We start from the raw sequence: 26,278 nt of genomic DNA, 5'->3' as shown, positions 1-26,278 counted from the left end.
TAGTGGCATAGATTACATAAAGTGCACACTTAAAACCTTAAATTAAATGCAAATTTGCAGTGTTACATGGGATCTTCTGCCATTGATCTAGCTGAAAAGTGTCTGACTCACCCATCTTCTCCTTCACCACTTTGCTGTATGTCAGAGTAAATGCCAAAGTAAATGTCAGAGCAATGCTTGGACATTTATCAGAGGGGTGGGGAGCTCTCTGTTCTTTTTAAACATTTCAACATTTGTAGTTTGCTTCGATGGGAAACCAGCCAATCTTTATAGCTTAAATGGGTCACTGAAGTGAAGTCAAATATTAAATGGTAAACTGGTAATGACAGCAGTTAATTATTTAATGAATACATTTTTATTTCTATATCAATTCATATATATATATATATGAATTGTATAATATAATAATAATAATAATATAATATATATATTATTTTTATTTATTTTTTACAATCAATGCAGTATGGCCATAATGTATGCTATAAAATTAGGCCCTAAATAAACTACATGAAAATATAATATAATGTGACATGAAATCACTTGATACATATAATTTGCATGTCATGAGCTGCAGGACATTCCCTTGAAAAATCCTCCTAAAATTATATTATACTTAAAGAAATAGATTTGAACTATTAATAAAGGACAGAAAACCTGTCAGTGAAATAAAAATATTAAAACTGTAAATATAAATTATTATTAAAATGATAAAATCATAAAAATGATTAATTGGATATATGATTATTATTATTGTTGTTGTTGTTGTTTGGATGCATATTGATTATAATGGACTGTTATTGAAATACAGAGAGGTGTCAATTAGCATGAGTCAATTGTGAAATAAACATATTATTAAAACTGTAAATATAAATAATGATTGAAATAAAATAATTATAATTATGAAATGGATCAAATATTATTGCTATTAATACTGTTGTTTTTGTTGTTCGGATGCATATTGATTATAATGGGCTGTTATTAAAATACAGGGAAGTTTAAGAGTTTTTTTATTTATTAGTATGATTAAATTGTGACATAAAAATATTATTAAAACTATAAATATGATCAAATTGATAAAATTCCTTAAAAGAACCCAAACTGCTCCTACATCCCAACTGTGCAAGTGGTTAAATGGGGACTTCTGTATCATAGATCTGTTTGTGTACCCAATGGGACCAACACAGCCTAAAATAGGACGGTGAATTATTCATCAGTGCAGAAATAGCAACATCTCACTCAGACTAACCCGAGATTCAGTCTCACATTCCACATGGGCTTCCTGCGAGGAGAAGACACACAGTCCTGAGACATCACATAAGATCACTTTAGACTTGCTGTCAGGAGCATTATTGGTAGTTTTGGTTAGCGGAATGTCTTTGTAGTGGAATACTCTACTGTGATCTGGGAAATTTGGGGCAGATTATTATCTAGTTGGCTTTTCATCTTCTAAATTGTCTTTGTATCTCTCTCAGGTGCCTTATTAAATGGCTGGAGGTGAGGAAGGTATGCCCGCTGTGCAACATGCCGGTCTTGCAGCTGGCGCAGCAGCAGAGCATGTCCGAATCTGTGCCCCCGACGCAGCAGCCTCTGCCCGGAGTGGAGAACCTGGTGTAGCCCCTCCTGTTTCTCCTAAAAATGTGACCACGACTACCTTCACACTCCCTCCTGTACAGGTACACGCTCATATCCAAGGAGAGAGCGCTGGATTTGTGCCCGGAGCCACGGTGACCTGTGACCTGCATATGTTTATGTCCTGCCTTGGTGGCTTTACAAAGGACCCCCCCCCCCCCCCCCCCCCCCCCCTCAAATTACAATAATAGATGATTTACTCAATCTATCTTATTTGGGTTTGGCTTTTTTTCCTGTGGGATAGTGAATAAGAATTAAGTTTACTTGGCCAAGCCATGATTAAAGTAACCGCTCCACACCAAAGCACTTTTTTGAGGACACCAGTGAGAGGTAAATAAAAGACAAGGACTAAAAAAAATTACATTAAAAATACATTAAGGAAAACAGAAATTTCTTTTTTTAACTACAGTTTTTTTTTTTTTTTTTTTTAACAAGCACTTTACCTAAACTCAAACCTAGTTGCTTGTGATAGTAGCAAGATCTTGTTTTATATTTTATGATTCCAAACTTTTTTAGAGCCACAGAGCAAACCATTGGTTTTATTTTCATTAGAGAGGGTTATGTTTATAATGTATATTAAAGGGATAGCAGCTCTCCAGTGTGTATATGTTTGTTTGTGTGAGTGTTTATATATTGACAGTCAGTATGGCTGTATCAATAGATATGGTTTGTAGTGACTTTTAGCTGGTGGCCAAAACAAATGTGAATGCAGAGTTTGTCTTATTAAGGTCAGGATGTGACCCCAGCAGTATTTGATCTGTGGGCGTCTTTATATTTGAAATGCTTTTTAACTGAGGGCTGTGTTAAATACACACAAATACACACACACACACGTCAGTACATTTGAGTTCAAGGCCGTATTCGATGAGAATTTGAACATAACCAAAAAGGCTAAAGCAAAAGAAACGACAAACAAAACAAAAAAAACACCAGTGGTCTGATACTAGGGCTGGGCGGTATATCGAGTTTGTACGATATATCGATATATTTTTTTTATAAGCGATACGGTATGAAGTAATACTGTTTATATCGATATAGTTGGAAAAATATCTAGGGAGGACACAGACTGAACTGCTACGGAGAAAGTGCGTAGTGCAGTTTGGTCTAAACATGTGACAAGCTTTAGATGAAGGGCTTTTAAAAAAAACTTGTAAGATATAGTAGCCTATAGCCTAGTTAAGTTTCAGTTCAGCGGCTCGGACAGAAAGGCTGCGTGTGCCACTGACAGAGACTCGCTGTTTAATGTGTTTGAGATGTGCTGTTTTCCTAAATGCATAACTTACATTTCACAGGCATATCCTCCATCTGTAAATGTTAGAAAGCCATGGAAATATTTCCATTTTGCCATCAGAAGTGCATGAGCCTTTTGCTTTGCGATTCTCCATGAAACTTCAGACTTCATTCAGAACGAGCAGAGCGCAATAATTCTGACTAAAATATATATTTTGCTGAAATATTTGTAGTTGGACAATAAATGTAACGCATGTAGAATTTTAAACCTACAAGTAAGTGTATTTGTATGATAGCACTAACTGTAATGTGACTGTAATGGGGTAAACAAAATTGCCTTACTTAGACTTTTAATTAGTTTGTGCTTTTTTTATTATTTTCATTTTTAGTTTAGTAAATTTAACTTCTGCTTCAAAATACCGAGATATATACCGTATACCGCAAATCAGCCAAAAAATAACGAGATATGAATTTTTGCTTATATCGCCTAGCCCTATCTGATACACATTATTGTCACTCAAACTTTAGCAGATGTTTATTATGCCGGCCCACACTTACTGCTCTAAACCCCTTCTGTTTTCACTAAGTCTTCATAGTTAAAGTATTAGTCAGTTTCTGGCTTCATTTTTCCCATCCACAGTCTTCTTTCAGTTTGTTCATCTGCAGAGTTTTGCAGATGTGTTATAGCACTAATGGAAATAGTTACAAATTAAATGAGGGGTTTTAACCAAATTTAAACTGAACAAAGTATTTTTGTCTTTTATGAATTATTGCGCAAATCTGGGGCTTTATGCCCCAGGTACTGTTGAGACTTATCATATGTCCCTAGTTATTACATATCTCACATGAAGCTGTGGCTCTATGCAAAACAGCCAATGTGTGTGTGTGTGTCTGTGTGTGTTCGTATGGCTCTCATATTGTGCTACATAGCTTTCTGAAAATATACTTGGCATAAAGCCCCAGATCTGTCTCCAAGAAATATTAATAAATGAAATGCATCTCTAGTGAGGCAAATCAAACTAGACAGGCGACAGAAACAAACTGAGATTTGACCTGAAGTTGCATACACAATCTAGTCTAGTATCATTCCAGCATCTTTCAGTGAATCAGTCCAGCACAACATAGAATCCTCAGCCATTAAGATCAATGACCAGCAGGTAGATTCAGTCAGCAGGAAAGGCCGTTTTTTATTCTCTGTAATATAATAGAAGCTCTGGCTCTTTCCTGCTCTATTATACCGCTATTTTGCAGGTCATCCCAGCAACCTGCCATAGGGTCCGACTGGGTCTCTGAGCCCTCCATGTTAAGCCACTCTAGAAGGGAAATATGTATGATATTATGTATATGGGTTGGCCACAACACCACAAATGATGCCAGATGTGAAAACTTCATTTTGATGCCAAGCAGAATTATCTGACGCAAGTAATGTTTTATCTAAACCTAAACTAAATCAGCACTGGTTTGGTTTAAAGTGCTGATTAAATGGTTTACTACCCATTCATTGCCCACCACATTCTGCAATGTATCTTCGTGTTTTTGAAAGGCTAGATACAGATTGTGAATTAAGTTGAGCTTATTTAATTTTAATTTATTTGAATTTTTTCATTTGCATATGCTGAGTGTATGAAGCAATTAAAATGCATTTATTTTGGCTTTTTATGTTTGGTTTGCTCTGGTACTGTCTTAACAAAATGTAAAACACTGAGGGTTTCCTTTAGACTTGTAATTCCATCTCATGGACAAATATTGTTGAGTCCTAAATTAGGATGTCTCCTTCATCTCTGTGGCGTTTGTAACACAGCAGGTCTTAAAGAGTCACGCTGATCACAATTGTAACTGTGTCAATATAATGTGAAAGTAGTTGATTGTGTCTAAAATCAAGAATTACTGCACTTTTTCATATTCTTCCATTCTGGTGCCTCTCCACTGAGGCAGAAGTGAAATGGGGCAAAAAAAAAAGAAAAAGTTATTTATTGTGTGCTTATGTTTAAAACCCGTAACTTTTCAGTAGTACTAACAGCTCTATGTTAGTGCTAATGCAGATTAAGGCTTTGTGGAGATTGTTAAAAGCTATTTCAAAATCCACAATCAGTTTGAAAACATATCTAGAAAACTGGAGGTCAAATTAGCGTTTATACTGGAGTGATAGGTTACATTTTTGCTCAATATATTCAAACTAATGTTTTGTACTGATCATTACTCCGAGTGCCATATTTGGTTGACCAGTTATATCTTGAAAAGGCAAAATTACGATTTCAGTTGTAACTTCTGTATGTTCCTAACAGGCATTTTAGACTAGATTCAGATTTTATTGTTGGAAAAAAGGCTGTTGGGAATATATTGGCAGTATTGTTCTGTTGTAAAGTAGTCGTTTCATAGAATGTGGTCAAGAGTCACTAAGGCACATGACGCAATTCAAACATTTTTATCATTTCTATCCAAACTGCCAATGTATCAACTATCCCAAAGTCATTGTGAACCACCATGACAATTGGACATTGTTTCAATTCCTCACCACTCTTTTACCTCATTCTGAGATAACCTAAGCTTGCTCCACCCCTCACCATTGTGACCTCACAGATGTAAACATGAGCCCCACCCCTTCTTACCACAGTCTTGTTTTAACACTGCTAATGTTTGTGAATCTCACAAACATGTTTGTAAAAGTAAGAATTCTGCAGCAGAATATTTTCTGTACAGTATTTGTAAACTATATTTTTGTATATTTAATCAACATTTTGAAGAAAAAATATAAAAAATGCAAAGATGCTTTTTTTTTTCCTTTTGCTAATTTTGTGTTATATTCATTAAAATATGTTGCATGTGACTGACTTGAATTGTAAATAAAGTTGCCAAGTTTTTTGAAATAAAGAATATTTGTTGTCATTCTTAAAACTAAAAAAAGAAACATTGAAGAGCAGCATTACAATAAATATGTAAGAGGCTAGTAGATAGTTTTACTTAAGTTGTCCTCTAAGCAAGAAATGAAATCAAATATTGAAACTAATAGCAGTTCCTGCATTTGGATAAAAAAACATTTGCACACTTGTATTGATTAGTGATAGAGAAAAATGTCTGATATATTTAGAAACATTTATATGCATTAAATCATTTTTAATTTTAAAATTCACTTTGATGCAAAAAAAAAAAAAAAGTGTCATGTTTATCACTTTTCTTGCACTTATTTTAATCACAGGAAACTTTATGGGCTCTTTAAGTAGGCATTAGATCTTGCTTCACTTCTACATTTTCCCCCCTTTGGACAATTTGCATACATTAATTTGGGACTGATTAAAATTTTTGACTTTTAATTAAAATTATGACTCATTTGAATAGGCCTTTATCACTAGTCCGCGTGTCGTCACATCCGGCTCTGATTAGTAGCCTGCTTTGTCAATGGACAGACGCCAGTTTTGTGAAGAAAATTAAACTAATTTAGTTTAGTTGAACATTGACGCAATAAACGTCAATGTTAAAACTGTGTATTTATACCGATTCCATACCATGTATCATGTCATCCTTCATTGTAATGTGTAACATTAGCCAATCTGAGTCTCGAGATGCAAACCAGTAATGTTTTTTCCTAAGCACATTTATAAAAATTACTTAAATGTCCGAATTGAGGCCTAATCCTGGCTTGGTCTAAGTCCTGTCTGTGAAACAGGGCCCAAATTTGCCCTAAACCTTTCATTTAATCCTTCTATACAGCCTTTAGTCATAATTCATGTTTTAAGCTTTGGCTATTTCTAATGCTTATTAATGTGATATGTTGTTTGTATAGTTTTCTCGCTGTTCTGTAATGAAATAAGGTGATCAGACAGTGAAGAATTGCCTATACACAAAGTATGCCTCGCGCGCTCCTGTTTAAGTCACGAAATACGCATCGGGATATCGTGACAACATATTCCTTCGTTTCATAATACTCACTTAATTGTTGTAATCTGAGATTGGTGTCTTTAGAAGACATATATGTGCTGAATTCTACATAAAGAGTGTTATGGGCACAGCCGTTGATAGAGGCTCCAGTGGAAGTTCTTTTATGCTACTATGTGATAAAGGCACCGATTAATATCAGTGGATAAAGGCCTATTGCGACTCATTGCTCTCAAGAACCTACTTGAGTGGTGTATTTTGGTAGGATATTTTTTCAGCACTACACACTCTCTGAAGACTATCCTTTCGTAATGATGAATTTCAATTTTCAGATCTGTCACCAAATAAATAATGTGTGCATCTTCAGTGTTATTTGAAAAATGCTCAGCAACTTCTCGTCGTCTGTTTTCCTTTGCACAAAAGAAGGTCAAGGATATAGATTCTGCAAACATCTGGTAATTTTCTGCATACGTAAGCTTTATGTAGTAGCCTATACCTGCTCATTCTCTTCTACGTTTAATAGGGTGGTAAGATTTTCCCCAACCCCGAAACAGGCCTACTCCTTACCCAAAAACACCCATTGCATTGTGCCCCCGTCACATTTTAATCTGAAAATGTAAACATCTAGTTACCAAATAAAGTTCACTCTTTATCCGAAAGGCCAGTAACCCTTTACTCTTTACATATTTACTCTGTTCTCCAGCCTACTGACCCACTAACTAAATCTCGACGTGTTTCGCCTGCTACCACCACGTGCCTAAGAAACACAACACAATTCTCTAGTGATAAACAAAACAGGAGAAATACAGCTATCCGTTTCTTGAATTGCTCCTTACACACACACACACACAACTTCCACAGGCACTAAACTAAGTGATAAAACAACGTTTACACATAAACAGTTATATACTTTGTGTATGTGTAACTAAAAACCTTGAATCATTTACTAAATCCATTCGAAAGCCACGTTATTTTTCGCTTGCTTACACGGTGCACTACTGACCTCTGGCGGACATGCTGTTTTTAGTGTTCGTGAAATCAATCAAATCGATGTGAAGTGAAAATTACTTACATTTTAACGACTAAAGACGTGTAAACACAACAATGCACAGCAAACAATGGGCAGCCCTAGGCAAAAACACTTGTGTTTTTAATAAGAAACATTTGTTGACAATGATTTGGTCCAAATATAATAAAAGCACCCTAAATGATGCTGCCTGAGGACACACTTCACCCCCATTCCATTTTATTTGGCCTACAATTATACTTCTCACAGAGGCAGCTGCGTGTAAAATCCATTTTACCATTTTTGGTAACATTTTAGAATAATGGTCCGTTGTCAGCAAGTAACTATGCAGGACGTAATAGGTTAACACTGTAGCCTACTAATATGGAAGCAAGATTAACTAAGCAGTAAGTAATTGCAAATTTATGACAAAGGTAGTTCCTTATTAGGTATTCAATAATTACTAAATAAAAACATCCTCACTTGCAAGTTAAACAACTTAACCCCTCACTAATACTCAAGTGGGCTGACAAGGTGATAGTTAGTGAGGGGTTAACATGGTTTTCACTTCAAAATAATGGTCCAGATCACTATAGTTCCTGTGGACTGACAAGGTAATGCTTGTGTATTTACTAAAGGGTTCACTTGTCTTTTTTTTTTTGGGGGGGGGGGGGGGGGGGGGGGGGGGGTATAATCACAAATTAGTTTCCACAAAGAATCCATTTGAGATGCAAGCTTCTGAAGAAGACTATGTTCAGAATAAAAAAGACAGTATGCTTTTTAGACATGTTACTGCTGTGAAAAAATAATTGATTGTTCCTTATTAATTTGTCATGTTTAGCAAGTAGTTCTAAATGAGGATATTTTTATTTAGTAGTTATGGAATAGCTACCTAACGAACTACTTTTGTCCTAAATTTGCTATTACTTAATGCTAAGCTAATTTTAATAAAGTTGTTTTTCCTGTCTTCGGAGTGACTATTTACAAAGTGTTTGAAACTTGTAACAAATTGGTGCAAAAATAAATAAATTGTGCTTAAAAGCTTTTTTTTTTTTTTTGTCATTCCCATATATAATGTAACAGAGTGCATGTAATACAAAGACCTCTTCACACAATATGAGTATATGTATCAGATTTTTATTATAACTCATAGAATATGCCTGGAACAAAATGGCATGAGATTTTGGAATGTAATCGATTCCATCACACATTTATACTCAACTTTTCGCAAACTGGGATAACCGGTCAAACAGACAATAAGGAATGTTAATAAGCAGGCCACGACAAAAAAAAAAAAAAAAGGAGAAAAAAAAAAAGGTCTGCAGCTGTTCCCACAAGCAAGAAAAGAGTTTAATCATGAACATTTTCCAATAAATATTAACTAACTTCAGGTGATGAATTGCCTTTTTGTGCAACGGCAGAGAATGTGCAGGGCATTCATTAAATAACGTCTATGCAATCTGTTGGTATAAAAAAAAAAAAGCAACACATTCAACTTGTGTTGCCAGAAGATGTTTGAGGTAATGCATGAAAGCAGTTCAGACAGATGGGCATAAAATACAATCATTCAAATGAGACCCAAGATGTAATGACAAGCCAAGAAGTATCATGGCTAAATAACATCATGGCACAAAGCTGAACATTGGAAAAGCAATATATATTGAAAAATCAAGAACTGAATGCCATATTCACGGATACAGTAGCAGAAATAAATAAAATAAAACAGATAAATTAAAGGCATTTAGATGTATACATTGTTATATAATCATTCCAGGGCTGTGGAGTTTGAATATGGCTGTTTAGATTGTGAATTATGTTTCTATGTCGAGGCTACAAAACTTAATGGAACAAAAAGCTAATACTCCACTATTAATAAATCATCTGTTTGTAGATTGACATACTTTTAACAATAGGTAATTGCTTTGATTGTTACAATTACAGCTACACATGAACTGTCACAACATCTGGCACCTAACAATAGCTAACACCACTATAACTGATTGTTTCAAGAAGTTCTGCTTAGTGGTACAAAAACAATGGTTATGCTTATGTTAAAGTTATATTTATCTTTCTGAGTGCTTCAGGTTTTCGGCTAACGTGGCATTCTGTGATTGTTCCCTTTTTCTTCCTTCCCAAGTTACAATCAATTTCAATATCTGTCAGTTTATTACAATCTGTTCAGATGAATTCAGTTCCAGGTTTGGGTTGGTCACATAGTTCACAAACTCTTTTAGTCTATTTTTAGTCAAATAAAATGTAATATTCAAAGTGCTCAGTCCACACACTATTACCCGGCACCACTTACTTTAAAGCAAATCAAGTCAAAAAATAAATAAAAACATGATTAAAAGTTTTTACATGACCAAGCAATTATATTTATGTAGCTATTTATTTTTATATTGTCTGTTATTGCTGTGCATCAAATAAGACCACTGTGAGGGCTTCATAAAAAAAAAAAAAAAAAAAAAAAAAAATCACTAAAATTATTAAACGGACTGATCACATGAGGCATGGAAAGCTGATAGTGCAAAGATTAGGAAAAGAGGAATTACACATGAATTATACGAAACCAACCATCACAGAGCACTGGAAGTGCTCTGATAAAAAAAAGTGCATTACATATGTCAGATTCTTTATGAAGGCTCGACATTAAACAAAATAGAACATCAACGGCTTAATACTAAGCATTAGCAGTTACTTTTTATCATTATAATGGTGCAACGGTTGCTCAGTCTAAAAATGAAAGGCAGCAAGCAGTAATCCAAAGCACTCAGATCTAATAATCTAATAACATCTACAGCAGAACAGTTGAAAAGGCAACATGATATATATATATATATATATATATATATATAATGCTTTAGCACAAACATGCCATCATCATAGACATCTCTTTTATAGAAATAAATAGTTGAAATAAACTGTACTCTGTTTTTAAATTATTTCCATCTCTATAGGACTCTGATACACATTCAATATAAAGCATCTATCATACACAGCATACTGCAAATACCTTTGAACTCTGAAAGTCATCTGGTCAGTACGGCCACCACACGGGGAAACCACTTGTGGGCGGATATCCGTTAAATGCTTCAGGTTATCTCTTTCCTTAGGTTGCTTTTCAAATATTTACACCGTTTGTAATTCCTTCCTATAGAAACAACATATACATACAGTTTTTTTTAAAGTCTTCAGAAGACAAGAGTGCCAGCGCACTCGAAAATTCATGGTGTGGGGTTGTGTGTGGAGTAGGTTGCCCTCTTCCACATCTGCAACTTCTTTCTTGAAGATGGTTTTGCAGTTTCCATTCTGGTCCACATTGTCTCATTTTAAACAGCCATCCTAAAGTAAACCCAGGCAGTTCGTTTGAATACCCATAATGTGTTTTAAGACAGGAAGTAGAACGTTGCACCATAGAAGTGCTCGCCTTGACTAAAGCACTTAAGAGTAGAGAATTTGGACTGTGTGATTTCAGCTCAGACACTGGCCAAGGGGAGCAGCAATGCCTGATGGGTAATGATACAGCACTGAGACCAGTACTTGTATCAGTTTTATTGCATCAGCATGTTTTTTTAAAAAAGAAACTTGATGAGAATGGCATTTTCTAGTTTCTTTGTATGACTGACTTCCAGCTAAAACGCATTTAAGTGCTTTATCACTCATTTCTAGAGTAAACGTAGAGTAATACTCCAACAGAAAGCAAAACCTGACATGTCATACCATCTACTTAAAAACGCACCAACAATATACCGGCATAAATTAAAAAAGTTAACTCACAACACTGGCCTTGACAAAACGAGGCTATAAATATTGAATATTTTTTTTCATTTTGTAGTCTGACATGGCCTAATATGGCTATTGATAACTAATTTCATATTTCCAACAAAGAAACAAAGCCAAACCCTAACCTACACAGGTTTTGTAGATTCTGTAAAGAAGCTGTATATATTTAGTTTTTAACCCTTCTATTCGATTGTGCAGTGTGTACATTCAGAATTCTCCATTCAGCACCGTCTACCTTTAGAACATGGAAAGTAGCATCTGAAATCAATAGAGCAGATGGAGAAGTGATCCATTCAGTTGCACCAGCCCGAGTTCCACAGAGAAGTAAGTGATGGAAGAGATGGCGATCTTGACATCTGCGGTGAAACAGTAGGGTTACATTGGAGCTTGTCTCTATCCCTCACTATTCGCCCTTAAATTCCTTTAGGTAAGTGCACACCTTGTAGGGTATGACTTAACACCTTTTAGACTAATGGCACATTGGGTATGACCAAAATTCAACCTTAAAAACTAAATGTCGGAGCTATGGATGGCACATTATGGAGAAGGCATTGCAAATCTGTCTGGAACAACAGATCCAATGATGAGAAACATTCCCTTGCCAGAGTGACCCTGGTCATGGGAATACGGCTAAAGGACTGGAGGGTCTGACACAAACACAAAAAGCTTGGCTTCTTCATTCGGTTTCAACTTGCGCTTAAGGACACAAGATAACTGCAATTAATAGTAATTTCTGTGGAGACATGGCTTCCCCTACATATAGTCTCGGTAAGCCATGTCTGAAGCTGGTGATTATGTTATGTTGATATTTGTCCTAGTAATATAGCATCCAGTTCGAAGAGTGACACTCTTAAGTGACGACTATTGAATGAATGCGTCTCTTTGCTGAACATCGGGGGAAGCAATCGAGCTGATCACACAAACACACACTCCCAGATTACTAATTCACCCATGTGCATTTTCAATTTGTGCTGTTTGGATTTCACGTTGATTTTATGATTCAGGTCAATCTCGAATATGAGACTGCTCCCTCCTGCAGCTCTGTGCTCTGAAGAGAGACGTCATGTTCTCTGAGATCTTATTAAAAGTTTAGTGCGTTTGGAAAATAATTGGGTAACTGCTGGAACGGCATCCATGGCAAGTAATTATGCCTTCTCGTAGAGTTTGTTCGTATTGTCTTCACAGACTCTACTTGGTTGCGTCATGTCAAATCTAACAGATGCGCCCGTCTTGGAGTGGTAGATTGGTGTTTAGAGTTCAAACTGAAGCGGAAGTGTTTGATTCTTCCTCGTTTCTTCGAGGAGAGAATGACTCGATCAGGTTGAAATATTCGGTGAACCTTTCTGTGGCTCTGGCCTCAACACAGCAGTTAGCACAAGCCATCAGCCTTCACATGGAGGATTTTGGAGAAACCAGGTCTTTTTCTGAGTGCCTGAGAGGAGAAGACAGAAAGGATATAAAGGAACAGGGGTTATATTTCTGTAAATATGTATAAGTACAGTATTATGTTGGGTACATGTTGGGCACTAAGGAAAAGAGTAAACAATGTAAAAAAAATTAAAATGAGAAAATACAAGAGTCAAGTCAGGTCTGATTTGGTGAGACATTTCAGGATTACATCGATCGCTGCTCTGGCGAAAAAACAACAGCATAAGTGTTGTATTGTGAACTAAAACTTCAAAATTGTTTTTGGTAACTGAAATATTGCCGAAATAATAAGTATTAAATGCTAAACTTAAGACTATTTATTCTGGTTAATTAGCAAGGCAACATTTCTAATTTTTACTTTTTTTCTATGTTTAAGTACTAAAATTACTAAAACTAAAACGAATATAAATGAAGATAAATATAAATGTAATTAAAAAATAAAAATAAAATAAAAGATTTAAAAAGCATAAAAGCGTAAAATAAACATAAAAATGGGAAAATATAAAAAGGCTGATTAAAAATATGAATAAACACTATAATAGAATATAAATAATACTACAATAACACTGAATTCTATGTTTCAGCCATAGTTGGCAATACAGAGATCAACATTCCATAGTATATCTTAAAATTTGAATTACAATTCTGCATTCTATTGCTACATCAATTCAAATCCAATTCAGAAACTGGAATTTAAAGGATGAGTTTTCAGCTCAAGGTCTGCATTTAAAGTCACACCAGAGGTGTTCAGCTGAGATTAGGACTTTGCTTTATGCAGACCAGTCAAGTTCTTCCACACTGACTGAATCAATCATTTCTTTTTGAACCTTGCCTTATACACAGAGGCGCTGTCATGTTAGAATAGAAAAGGGTTCTGTCCAAACTGTTGCAATAAAATTAGAAGCACACCATTCCCTAGAATATCATTATATGCTAAAACATTAAGATTTGTACTCATGGAAAGTCAAACCTGTTCATTAGAAATACTTTTGGCAATATAGTGTATCTCTGAATACAAAATGGAAAAAATGCATGGCAATGCAGCATTAAAGTTACATAATCTGAGATTTTAAAATATCTCCTGGTAATCATAATCTACGCGTGTATCTCAATGGGTTTAACTGATCCTGTGAAGTGATTAAAGGGTATTTTGCTTTTTACAAACTTTCATCGGCAGAGCCACATGGAGGAGCCAAATCACTGAGAGGATATAGAGCTGGACATTTGAGGACACTATAAATTGCTTGCACACTGATGGTGGAAATAAACCGTGGGCAGTTTCTGAACAAGTACTGTACAAAATATTTTTTGAGCCTCTTATGGAAATGATATATGATGAGCAATGCACTCTGTCATCTACAGCAGCCCATTTCAGCACAGCTTGTGTAAGACATCCTGCAAGTAACTTTAGCTTGAGTTTTCACGTGGGTGGGTGTAACCCCACTTCCACCTTCTCTCCCAGCTTATTATCTATAGTCAGAACAGAGAAGAGGCAGCTTCCTGCGTCCTCAAAGAAAGCAAATGGATGAGATGAATCACTTGCATTTGACTCATGGCTCCCCAACACGACAGCTGTGAGAGGTTCTTCTGCTTTCACTTACTCATCTTTATCGCTGTCTCAGACAGGAAACCCCATGGCCTAAGACTAAATTACTACCGAACAGCTTTAGCAGGTAATTTTAGTCTGGCAGTGGATAACCAGATATGGATGGGTCACATTTTTTGATGGCCTCAGATCAGACAGTCTCAAAAACCTATCTATGGCAATTATTCCATACCTGCAGCTTGTTCACCATTTCATCAAAGAGTTTTCTGGCTTCGGGACTGTTAGGGTCTTCAAAGTAATCTTCTATACCGATCTGGACTACAATAGACTTCAGGTTACGGCACACACCTGTGAGTAAGAGAGTGAGGGCAGGGAGTCATTTTTACAGGAAGAGCGGGCGTATTTCATGTAATTCATAGCTCCAAATCTAAAGATATCACCAAATCCCACGTTTAATCTGAATTTATGATCACACTCATTCACTGCAGAAGAATATTCCTTAGTTATCTTGCAATCCATTAAATGCTAATTAAAAATGCAATAAATTATTAAGAATTAAATTATTTAAAAAATGTTATATTAATAAAGCATGATTCAAAATCTCTGCCTTTGAAATCAGGCTTCCACTGGTTGATACTTGGTTTAGATGTACAAACTGAATACCTATTCATTGAAATACAATAATAATGAATCAGGATCTGAATCAGTGAGTGTGGACTCACTGTTGAAGTGAAGCAGAGCTTTAGGAGTAACAGGAGTGGAGGTGAGCACCAGCATCTCCAGACCCTTCAGTCCCTCCCGGCACATCTCAGCAGACACTTCCTGATTGATCTCACTGACGTGGTCCAACTCTAGCACCTGGAGCCTCATGCAGTTCCTTGCTGAAGATAAAAACACACAAACAGTCTATTGGCACACTGGTATACAACTGCATTAGTCATGGAAAAAAACAACAGCAAAAAACTTGGCTCCAAAACTACAAAAAGCACAAAAAAAACTGATTGTGCACTATATTTAGGGGCGCACAGGAAGAGAACAACTCACAAAACAGATGCAGTGCTTCTGAAAAGAGAGACACTGAGGACAGTAATTGGAAAAGAAATGGAACAAAATAGTTGAAAGGTTTGAGAGAGAAAAAAAATCTGTTTAACTTTCTGATCAAGTTCTTAAGTGGTCTATGTACGGCTGAGATGATTTGTACATAGCTAACTGCAGTCTTGCGATTCAGAAAGGTTAAACCATTAAATCTAAATGAGGATGGTACAGTAAAGTAGTATAAATAACAAGCAGAGTACAAAACGGCTCCTCTGCTATTTATAATCTATTTATAGTAAAATTGTATAGCATAAACATGCCTCCGGTTTACTCACAGCAGCATGTTAAAAGTGTCATTTCCGAAGTCTCTTTATCCCAGTTTTTAATGTGAATAACAAGTTACACTTGAGTGATGTTCTCTAGCAATGCTGATCTGAGAACAACTGTAGGGTAGTGTAATAATTAGATACATAAGTATTTTTAAGGGATGCTGGTCATAAATGAGAGCAGAAGAGGTGTCAATAACCAAAACATATGTATTGCTTTTGAGAGAAAAATGAAGTAAAAACGGATAAAAAAAAGAAAAAAAGAAATACACTATAAAAAAGTTTCCTATTTAAAAATGTTTTTTTTTACATAATTCGTGACAAAGCTGAATTTTCAGCAAGCATTACTCCAGTCTTCAGTGTTACACGATCCTTTAGAAATCATTCTAATATGCTGATTTGCTGCTCAAGAAATATTTCTGATTATCATTGTTGAAGACAGCTGTGCTGCTTAATAGTGAAATGTGGAAAATAGGATACATTTGTTTCAGGATTTGATGAATAGAATAAAAAAAGAATGTTCAAAAGAATAGACTATTTAAAATAGGCATTTTTGTAACAATGTAAAAGTCTTGACTGCCACTTTAGGTCTTACTAATTTGCCCTCCAAAAGTATTGGAACAGTAAGGCCAATTCCTTTATTTTTGCTGTAGACTGAAAACATTTGGGTTTGATATCAAAAGATGAATATGAGATGAGAGATTAACATTTCAGCTTTTATTTCCAGGTATTTTCATCTGGATCTGATAGACATCTTAGAAGATAGCACCTTTTGTTTGAACCCACCCATTTGTTGTCAAACCCAAATGTTTACAGTCTACAGCAAAAATAAAGGAATTGGCTTTAGTGTTCCAATACTTTTGGAGGGCACTGTACATGCATATCAAGAAATATTAAATCCTGTTATTGTTAGGTCTGTTTCCTCCAAGTTGTAAACTGAATGGCAAACACACTTTATTTTAAGGTCCCATTCTCAGTATTAACACACCATTAGCTGCGACTTTTGCCTCAGTAAACTGAATTTGCTGCTTATTAATAGTTAGTAAGTTAGTAGTTAAGTTTAGGAATTGGGTATGATTAGGGATGCAGAATATGAGCTTTATAAGTACTAATAAACAGCCAATATAGTATCAATAGGAATGCTAATTTAATAGCAACTATTTAATGGTGAAATTTGGTCCCTATACTAAAGTGTTACCGCAAACACTAGTTTACTTTCACTCACCCAAAGAAGCCAATCCCTGTATGCCACAGCCAGCTCCACCCACACCCAGCGCTCGCAGATGTGGCCAGCATCTGCCAATGGTCTGCAGGCACCTGTTACTGAAGCGTGCTGGCTGCTGGCTGCAGAAAGACAATTTGCATTTCTAATATCAAAGACAAATTCTCAGAAAGAAAGATCAAATCACTTTTTATTGTCACATCACCACAGCACATTTGCCTTCGTGAGTGAAATTCTTGAGAGCGTGCTCCAGACAGTGCAGAAACAATTTACATATAGACATTACCATACATATGTACAGACTTATACAGATGACAATGTGTAATATACACATACATATACTCAGTACACACAGTGTACTATTAGACAGACATACAGATGATGTTGCATTTAAATTTATACAATGTTTAAGCTATAAAGCCATGTATAAACAAAAATCTACAACTGCCTATGAAACAAGTAAGTGTATTTCAATCCTACCATGGATGCAAAGGTGCCACCTGTAGTGAGATGATGTCTCTACAACCAGCTCCCAATGCCCAGATAACTTCCTGTCCAACAGGGTCTGTCGCACTCCTACAACATCATCAAAATCAACATCTGAGAAACTTTCTCTCTCTGCCTTTGCAAACCTTGTTATGGCCTGGCAATGGGAACTAAGCAACCAAATACACTGATTAATATCTTTATTTTTACTCTGACCTGTACTGCCCTTGGACATAATAAAAAAAAGAAAAAAAAAAGAAAAAAGCTTTTTTGCTAATATACAGCGGTGGCCAAAATTATTACAACACTAGTATTTTCACCAACTAAAAATAGTTTTAAGTCAGTTATTTCTATCTTTTGCTGTAGTGTGTCAGTAGGAAATATCAGTTTACATTTCCAAACATTAATTTTGCCATTAACTGTAATAATGACATGAAGAAACAGAACAGAGACAGACTAAATCCAGAAGATTTGTGGCAACGTCTCCAAGATGCTTCGAGAGACCTACCTGCTAAGCTACACTACTGTTAAAAGTTTTAGCCACTTGTGTAAAATGCTGTAAAATGAGGATGCTGTCAAAAACAATGTCATAAATAGATTTCTTTATCAGTTAACTTCTATGAACTAAATTAAATCAACATTTGCTGTGACCATCCTTTGAGTTTAAAGCAGCTTTTGCCCTCGGTGCACTTTCACATAGTTTTTCAGGGAGCTTTGCAGGTATGTTTCTTGAAGCATCTTGGAGACGTTGCCACAATTCTTCTGGATTTAGTCTGTCTCAGTTTGTTCAGTTGTTATTCCAGACAGACTGGATGATGATCAGATCAGATCTCTGTGTGGAGCACTGGCTGTTGTCTGACAAAAACCTCACTGGATTATTACAATTAATGCCAAAATGATTGGTTGGAAACGTAAACTGATATTTCTTACAGACACATTACAGCAAAACCATTTTTTAGCATTTTTTTATATTTTTGACCACCACTGTATGTATGAGTTTTATTATATGTGTATTATTGCATGTAACATAAGGATGTAAGAAGGCCAAAAGGATGTCTGCATCCTTAAGGGATAGATGATATAATTTATTACTGCTCACTGAACAAATAATTAAATATGCATTGGTGTAAATTGGTTTTCTAGCACAGTGGCTATTAATAGAGTTTAGGATTCATTATATTTAAATGCTTATGTATTCAAGTTTTATGAGTGAATGCAGAAGCATTGAAATAATTTTTTTCCTCCCATCTCATTTTTTAAATGTGAAATTATATCTAACAGCTAGTTAGTCGTTGTAAAAAAACTAAAACTAAAGATGTTTTCATCCTTAAAGCATACATCATCCAATTCATTGCATGATTACTTACTGAATTAATAATTAAATAGATATGAAAATTTAATTAGAGTTTATATGACTTTCATTAAAGCCTTGTAGTAAATTGGTTTCCTGGGGACAGTGCTCATTAATACAGTTTAAGAGTCATTATACAATAATATCTGCCTGTAAAATGCTGCAATTGACCAATCAGAGTCAAGTATAACACATAGTTGTGGAATAAAAGGATATACTGACAAAAAAAAGACTAAATAGTGCTCCCTTGTGGACCAACCTGTATGTGACAGCCTGTAGAGCCCTGCAATAACAGCTCGCCAACCACAGAGAGCGATCGGTCAACAGATTCGGACAATGAGACGCCTTCAGGATGAGCAGATTACTGCCAGTAGCTTTCAACAAAGCCTCCAGACCCTCCTCAAGACAGCCACTAAACACAAAAGAAAGAGAAGCTATTAACACCATCTATTAGCATGTCAGATTATACAAAATATATGGGCACTACAGTGACCAGACGTCTTAATAAAGTTATGACCCACACACAAATGTAATACACAGTACGTACATATGTTTTTGTTTCGTAATATATAATATGAAAATGTACATGAAATCTATTAGAAATTGGAAATATTTTATATATTGACATCTATGGGCCAGATCACTAACAGCATGCGCCAGCGCAAACGTCTTTTTTGGCGTTAAAATAGTACTGTCAGGATTTACTAAAACGTGCAGTGAAGGGCCTGGCCTTATTTAATATGCATTTGTAGGAGTTTCCCTTTCAGATGCAAAATTTATGGTAGGTGAGTATTAAAATGAATCACGCAACACGATTTACAAATGTTTGCGCTCGTCAAATTACTAGTGTTTGCACCATTATTTAACGCCAAAAAAGCACGTCTTGACCTATTTTGCACTTGTGTGGTAAGTAGATCACCCGCACCTGATGAGCATTAGCTCTGCTTATTTGCGACTACACTAATTTGCGCTGCACTTGGTATATTGCGTTAGTTTTTACTGTATGTAAATGAAATGCTGCATCTGTGTTCTTTAATTTGCACATTGTCAGTAAATCACCAGCAGAAATTTCCACGCTCATTGGCGCTATTTTGGAATTGCGCTCTCGCGCTAATTTGCCCTGTTAATAAATCTGGCCCTATATCTAACCCATACATATACTGTATGTATGTATAATAAATATGTCATTTACATACATATCCATAACATAAACATTAAAATGAATTGTCTCAGACAGGATATTCTAACATTAAAAAATGAGGCACTTTCAGGTTTAAATACGCAAATACGCAAATTCTATGTTTGTCATGTGAACCCCCCTGACGAACTCTTTGATGAGGTTTTCGACTGGCACTCTGGTTGAGGTGATTTAGCAGAGCAATTAACAGGCTGTTCCCTTCTCACGCTGGATCTCTGAACAAGCGCTTCACAGGTGTCAGACTGTGTGAGCGAGTGAGTGTGTATCTGTTTGGTATGAAAGAGTGATGAGAGGATCAGGGAAGAGTGCAGAAGGTAATAAAAGAGCGATGAGAAGAGGAGGAGGTGCGTGGAGCTGTGGGAAGGCAGTAGCCACACAAACAGCAGGGTCAGTGTGGTACAGTAAACAGCGGGCGCAGTGGAAGACCATGTTACCGTGTGCTCTTCAGATACTCCTCCTTTGTCTCTTTTTTGCCCCTCTGCCGGGGTTTGAGGTTCTGGAGGATGAGGGAATGCGTCTGTGTGCACCACTGAGACAGAGTGCACAGGAACTAAACAAACGCAGTGAAAGACAGAGTTAGAAAACTTGGCCTTTTTCAGGACTATTAGCAGTTGCAAAATACGTGGGCTGCAGATAATTTATGCTATACTTTTTTAACATCTCATTCAGATCTGTTAAATGTCTTTTGGGTCACTCCTACAATGCAGAACATTTTTATCTCGCCATCATACATATATACATCATAAATATATATATTTATTATAATCTTTAATAAAATATTACAATCACAATTTTTAAAGTTGACATAAAAATGATGGAAATCATATTATTATTATTTCACAATCATTTCACTATACTTATGTTTGTGCCACTTGCCTTAACATGACAATTTATTACTTATATAAATATAGTAATATATAGAGCAACTTCATCAAAATATTTTAAGCTAAATATGTTCTTTTCTTCCTGTGAAGCTCAATTATTATTTTTTTTACCAAAATACAGAACAAGCATATTATTAACTCTTTTTTTTTTTTTTTAAAAAACCTTGCTAGCCAACGCCAGCATTTTTGATGATTTTTACCTAAATTTGATGGCCTTCAGAATATTTTCTGCTATATATGGACATATTATATATCAAAATAAAGAACCGAGCATCTGCTTTAAAAAAATATATAATTTCTATATATATATATATATATATATATATATTTTATTAAAATATACCTATTTTATGTGTTCATGTTTTATCACAACTTGAATGCAGATAGGTTTCATCAGAAATACAACACTTTGGACAAAAAAAATTTGAAAAATGCATTTTTATCAAAGCAGTGCATTTTCAAGCAATATATTTTCAGATGTCATACTCTTTCATCTGTAAATAATTATATGAATAATTGAAATTGCATTCAATAAACAGAACAAACAGACACACACAGACATATACACACACACACACACACACAAACACACACATATTTATATATATATAAATATTGGCACCCTTGGTAAATATGATCAAAGAAGGCTGTGAAAATTAATCTGCATTGTTTAAGGGTGCCGATATTTTTGGCCATGACTATATACGTATACACACATATACACACACATACATACATATACATATTTAGATTGAGGGGTTATCGGTCTATCCATGACACGACTAGAGATGTTTCTGTGTCTATAAAGGCATCTCCCTCACTGACGACTTCGTCCCGATCAGATTCTAAATGGTCGAAACATGATCTACATATATGATCTACATATACAGTTTGATCTACATTTTCTCTTATCCTTCCGTTTATGCTGATCGTCTTGTATTCGCACCCGCAAGACCCGGGAAGTCCCATAACTCATTCAGGATATGCGCTAGGACTTTCCTTACCATAATTAGGATTGGGTACCGTTTGGGTTTTTTCGAAACCGGTGCTAAATCGACATTTTTAAAACGTTAACGGTGCCTAAACAGTGCCTGAACCGATACTTATAAAAACAATAAATAAATGAAAATGACCAATTAATAATTGGATTGGCCATTAGCACTAAATACATTGTCTTTTTCATTCATACTGGATGCCAGAGGGTGCCCTCTCACATAAAATCCACATATCCAGTCACAGAAGTAGCAGAACTCATGAAGCTCCAGGGATATGGACAAAGGCATTACTATCACTGAGTAAACAGAAGATATAAATGTTTTGAATGTTAAAATAAATACAATAAACACTCGACTACGACAATGTATAGTTTATCTGTGTTATTCAAGCCATCTCTGGTATTTTCACAATAATTAACTATATTTATAATCCATTGCTAATCGATGTATTAGTAGCTTATGGAGTAGTAGTATCTTAGCTAGTTAATGGAAGGCTACCTGCTGCCGTCAGAGCAAGTGTAATTTCTGCATTCACACGCTCCTCGGATGCTCTAATTTCCCGAGTTGTGCTTTTAAGTTGGAATGTGAAAACAGCACACTCGTGTTACTACAAAGATTTGTTGGACTTGTATTGTTAGAGCTTTCCGAATTGAGTTCACGTGCATTTTCTCAGTCGGGAAATTATTTTTCACGTGCGTTGCCGGTGATGATGCTTCTTACGTCCATTTCGGAGAAACAAAGGACAAATATTTCAATCGATCGCTCAGGCATGGCACCAAAATGAGGCACCGAAATCTGCGTTCTGATTCGGTTCTAGTATATACCGGCTACATAGGTACAGGTGCCATATTGGTACTGGGTTTCGGTACTCAACCCTAACTCTAATACACCTAGAACACGGATTGCCGTAAAAACTCAAGCGTTGTCTCTTAATTGATGAGATATCTCGTCAATGGCGGGGAAAGAGTTAATATTATTATTTAGTATTTATGAATTAAAAGGTACTGCATAACAGGAATGACCCTTTTAATTCATTAATTTATTCACAGTCTACTGAAGGCTTAAAGGGGTCATCGGATGCAAAATTCACTTTACAAGTTGTTTGAACATAAATGTGTGTTGGAAGTGTGTGTACACATCCATCCTATAATGATAAAAATCCACGCAGTGTTTTTTTTTTAAATCCCTATCTTAAATCAGGCTGTTCTGAGGTTCCTGTCAGAATGACGTAGTTCTGTACAGACCCCTCCCACGATAGTTGACTGACAAGACCGTCTTACCTTAGACCCGTCCTGAGTGAGCTAAGAGCTGTGCAGGGGAAGACAAGATTTCTCCGATTAAGCGACTGAAGTGTTTGTTGTTGGATGTAATAATCAATATAGCAGTCGTCATTTACTCCCGACATCTGAGCCGCAGAGGATTAACTTCAGCCGCGAAACTGGCTAACTAGCACATTATTAGGAAAGGCGATTTGCAAAGATTCATAAAAACCCTTATACTCACTTCTTCTGTAGATAAAGCTGGATCACAAATGATTCGGGTGAACATAGATGCATTTATGTAGATCGGGGATCGGCGCATTCTCTTCAAAATTAAAGTAATGTTAATCCTCTGCGGCGCAGATGTCGGGAGTAACTGACGACTGCCATGTTCATTGTTACATCCAACAACTAAACACATCATTCGCTTAATCGGAGACATCTTGTCTTCCACTGCACAGGGGAAGGGTTTAAGGTAAGACGGCCTTGTCAATCAACTATCGTGGGAGCGGTACAATTGTACAGAACTACATCATTCTGACAGGAACCTCAGAACAGCCTGATTTGAGAAAGGGGGTTTTAAAATAGGGATTTAAAAAAAAAAACACTGGGTGGATTTTTATCATTATAGGATGGATGTGTACACACACTTCCAACACACATTTATGTTCAAACAACTTGTAAAGTGAATTTTGAATCCGATGACCCCTTTAAAATGTTCAAGACCACAATTATGGGTAATATAAGATATAAATACTTATTTAAAGTCTTGTTGTAGTGTTAAAGCATACAATTCCAAAATAGCATTTTCTAATAAGAAAATACATTAAAAAAGAAAATCCAGGCTAATCTGATTTCATCATTTATTCATTACCAGTTTGTTCATTCAAGAACGCGTTCTGTATAATGCTGTAATGTCATTTATAATGTTATTGAAGTTGGTTGATTTGACTCAAGGCTTAGATATCTTTATTAAGAAATTTCTGAAATGGCAATGGAGAAAATAAATGAACCCCAGGCTGCAGAAAAAGTAGGTGGTCAGGTCCTAAATTAAATAGGAGTACTACTGTAAGAGTGTTTGTGTGAATGGTGTTAAAACCTTTGAAGAGATGCGAGCATTCTCCAGCAGCACTCTGGTCCACACCGCTGGGTGACGCGCCACAAACTTCCAATCCCGGCACACCTCGGCCGCGCGCAGGAGTGTCTTCGTATCCAGGTAGGTAAAGATACAGAAGAGAGCGGCACGTATCTTCAGCACCTCAGGACTGATCACCTCGTTGACTTTAGAGGGGCTTTTCTCATGACGACAAGGCTTGTATCCCCCTTCAGAACGACCTGTCGATACGAAGAATAAGAGATAAATGAAGACTTGCTTGACAGCTGTGGTCACAATATAGTTTTTCTGCATGTAAAAGAGAAGACCTTCAACACACTGAACTCACACTGACTGAACATGGGTGAGTTCATTTGTGCGTGAACTAATCCTTTTACTGGCTCCATTACCGTACATGTCCATATGGTGGCGCCTCAGTCCAATAAAAAGTGCAGCTATTGGTCTGTTTGCTCTTCTCACTGCCTCCTACAGGATCTGAACATCCTCCAAATCATGCCATCAGCAGGCCATTTCTATCTCACAGCTCCAGTTTGACAGACTCTAGGTCTCTTGAGTCATGCACGATTTGCTGAAGATCTAATGAGATTGAGACTAAAGAAACAGGTGTTGGCAATTTTTTTTAAAGCAAAATCTGCCAAAAGCTATGACTCAAACAGGCTCTCAAATAAGTGAGATGTAATGGTGATGACAGGATAGACTGTGTATGGCTAAGATATGGCTACGGTAAGGAAAGATTGGCCTTTACCTGGATAGGAAATAATGTTTATGCATTTAGTTAAATTCAAATGCTGGCTGGATAAACTAGCCAAACATTAACCAAATAGTGGGATAGGAAAATATCACTCTGGATCAGTGGATGCATCCCACATTGTCCCCCTGCAGGGATGGTCTTGATTTCTGAAATTTTTACAAAAAAAAATATGCAAATGTTTAATTAACATTAATTAATACAATAAAATAAAATAAAAAAACAATATTATTGTTAAATAAAAATACACAGTTTAACTGTGGAATAAAAAGTATTAAATTATATCAGCTCAGCATTAAAAAAATGTTTATTCATATGTGTACAGATATTTTATAAAATAATCCATTAAATAATAAAACAATATATAAAATAAAGTTACATTCTGCATTTAAACACTAAACAAGTCTGGACTTAAGTGGATGCAGGCAACTTCATCCCACATTGTTTGCTGCAAAGAAAAATGTATTGATTTCTGAAATTATTACACAATTTTAGATGTTTAATTAATTAATAAAATACAAATAAAACAATACTAAAATATGTCAATGATAATCATTTAATTAATGCTCAAAAATAATGATTTAATATTAATCAATCAATCCAGTCATTTGTTAAATAAAAATTATGCTAGTATTAGAAATGAGTTAGTCCAAATATGTGAAGATATACCAAGAACAAAAATTTACAAAAATAATAATAATAAAATAATGATAATTACATAAAATAATAATAATAAATATTTATTTTTTTAATTGCATTCATAATCTACATTTAAATAAATTCACAGAATACATCAACTTGATCTCTCCATTAGATTTTATAGCTACTTTTAAATACTTTTTGAGGCTGACACTGACATTGTTTGATATGAAAGGCATATGCATCATTCAAATATTAAGGATTTCATGTTGGCTTCTGTATGATATGAAGAAATCTTGAATATATTTTGTTAAATCCCTTTAATTTTTTCATTATGATGTGAGCAGGCCTGCTGCTGCCCCTACATTTTCCTGCCACATAATCTGACAGCCAAACAAAGGAGAGGTGACATTCTGAAAAGCACAAATGAGCCTTAATTCATGTAAATGAACTACGTACAGTAAAAATCATGAAGTCACACTCTATATGAGAGCATATAGTGCACTATTGGTTACTCATTTCCCTC

General features: G+C 35.6%; 2 protein-coding genes across 3 annotated transcripts in view; one reads left to right on the top strand and one right to left on the bottom strand.

The window, feature by feature from the left end:
• LOC306873944 (RING finger protein 24) overlaps nt 1–5,723 on the top strand; it is a 38,783-nt gene extending 33,060 nt beyond the window's left edge. For both annotated transcript variants that reach the window (XM_079423544.1, XM_079423543.1), the window contains one exon: nt 1,473–5,723. In XM_079423544.1, coding sequence (XP_079279670.1) covers nt 1,473–1,614 — 142 coding nt within the window. In that variant the 3' untranslated portion in view covers nt 1,615–5,723. The remainder of the gene's footprint in view (nt 1–1,472) is intronic.
• Nucleotides 5,724–12,890: 7,167 nt separating this feature from the next.
• Nucleotides 12,891–26,278, bottom strand: part of LOC306874246 (F-box only protein 41-like) — a gene marked incomplete at both ends in the record, with an annotated part of 35,500 nt that continues 22,112 nt past the window's right edge. Inside the window, 8 exons of the mRNA XM_079424150.1 lie at nt 12,891–12,953; nt 14,728–14,843; nt 15,218–15,376; nt 17,082–17,200; nt 17,559–17,654; nt 19,175–19,327; nt 20,548–20,663; nt 24,351–24,586. Of these exons, the coding sequence (XP_079280276.1) occupies nt 12,891–12,953; nt 14,728–14,843; nt 15,218–15,376; nt 17,082–17,200; nt 17,559–17,654; nt 19,175–19,327; nt 20,548–20,663; nt 24,351–24,586 (1,058 nt within the window). The remainder of the gene's footprint in view (nt 12,954–14,727; nt 14,844–15,217; nt 15,377–17,081; nt 17,201–17,558; nt 17,655–19,174; nt 19,328–20,547; nt 20,664–24,350; nt 24,587–26,278) is intronic.

This window comes from Barbus barbus (genome assembly GCF_936440315.1).
Source record: "Barbus barbus genome assembly, chromosome: 8".
NCBI lineage: Eukaryota > Metazoa > Chordata > Actinopteri > Cypriniformes > Cyprinidae > Barbus > Barbus barbus.
Note: the sequence above shows the minus strand (reverse complement) of the source record. Positions and strands in the feature narration are given on the sequence as shown.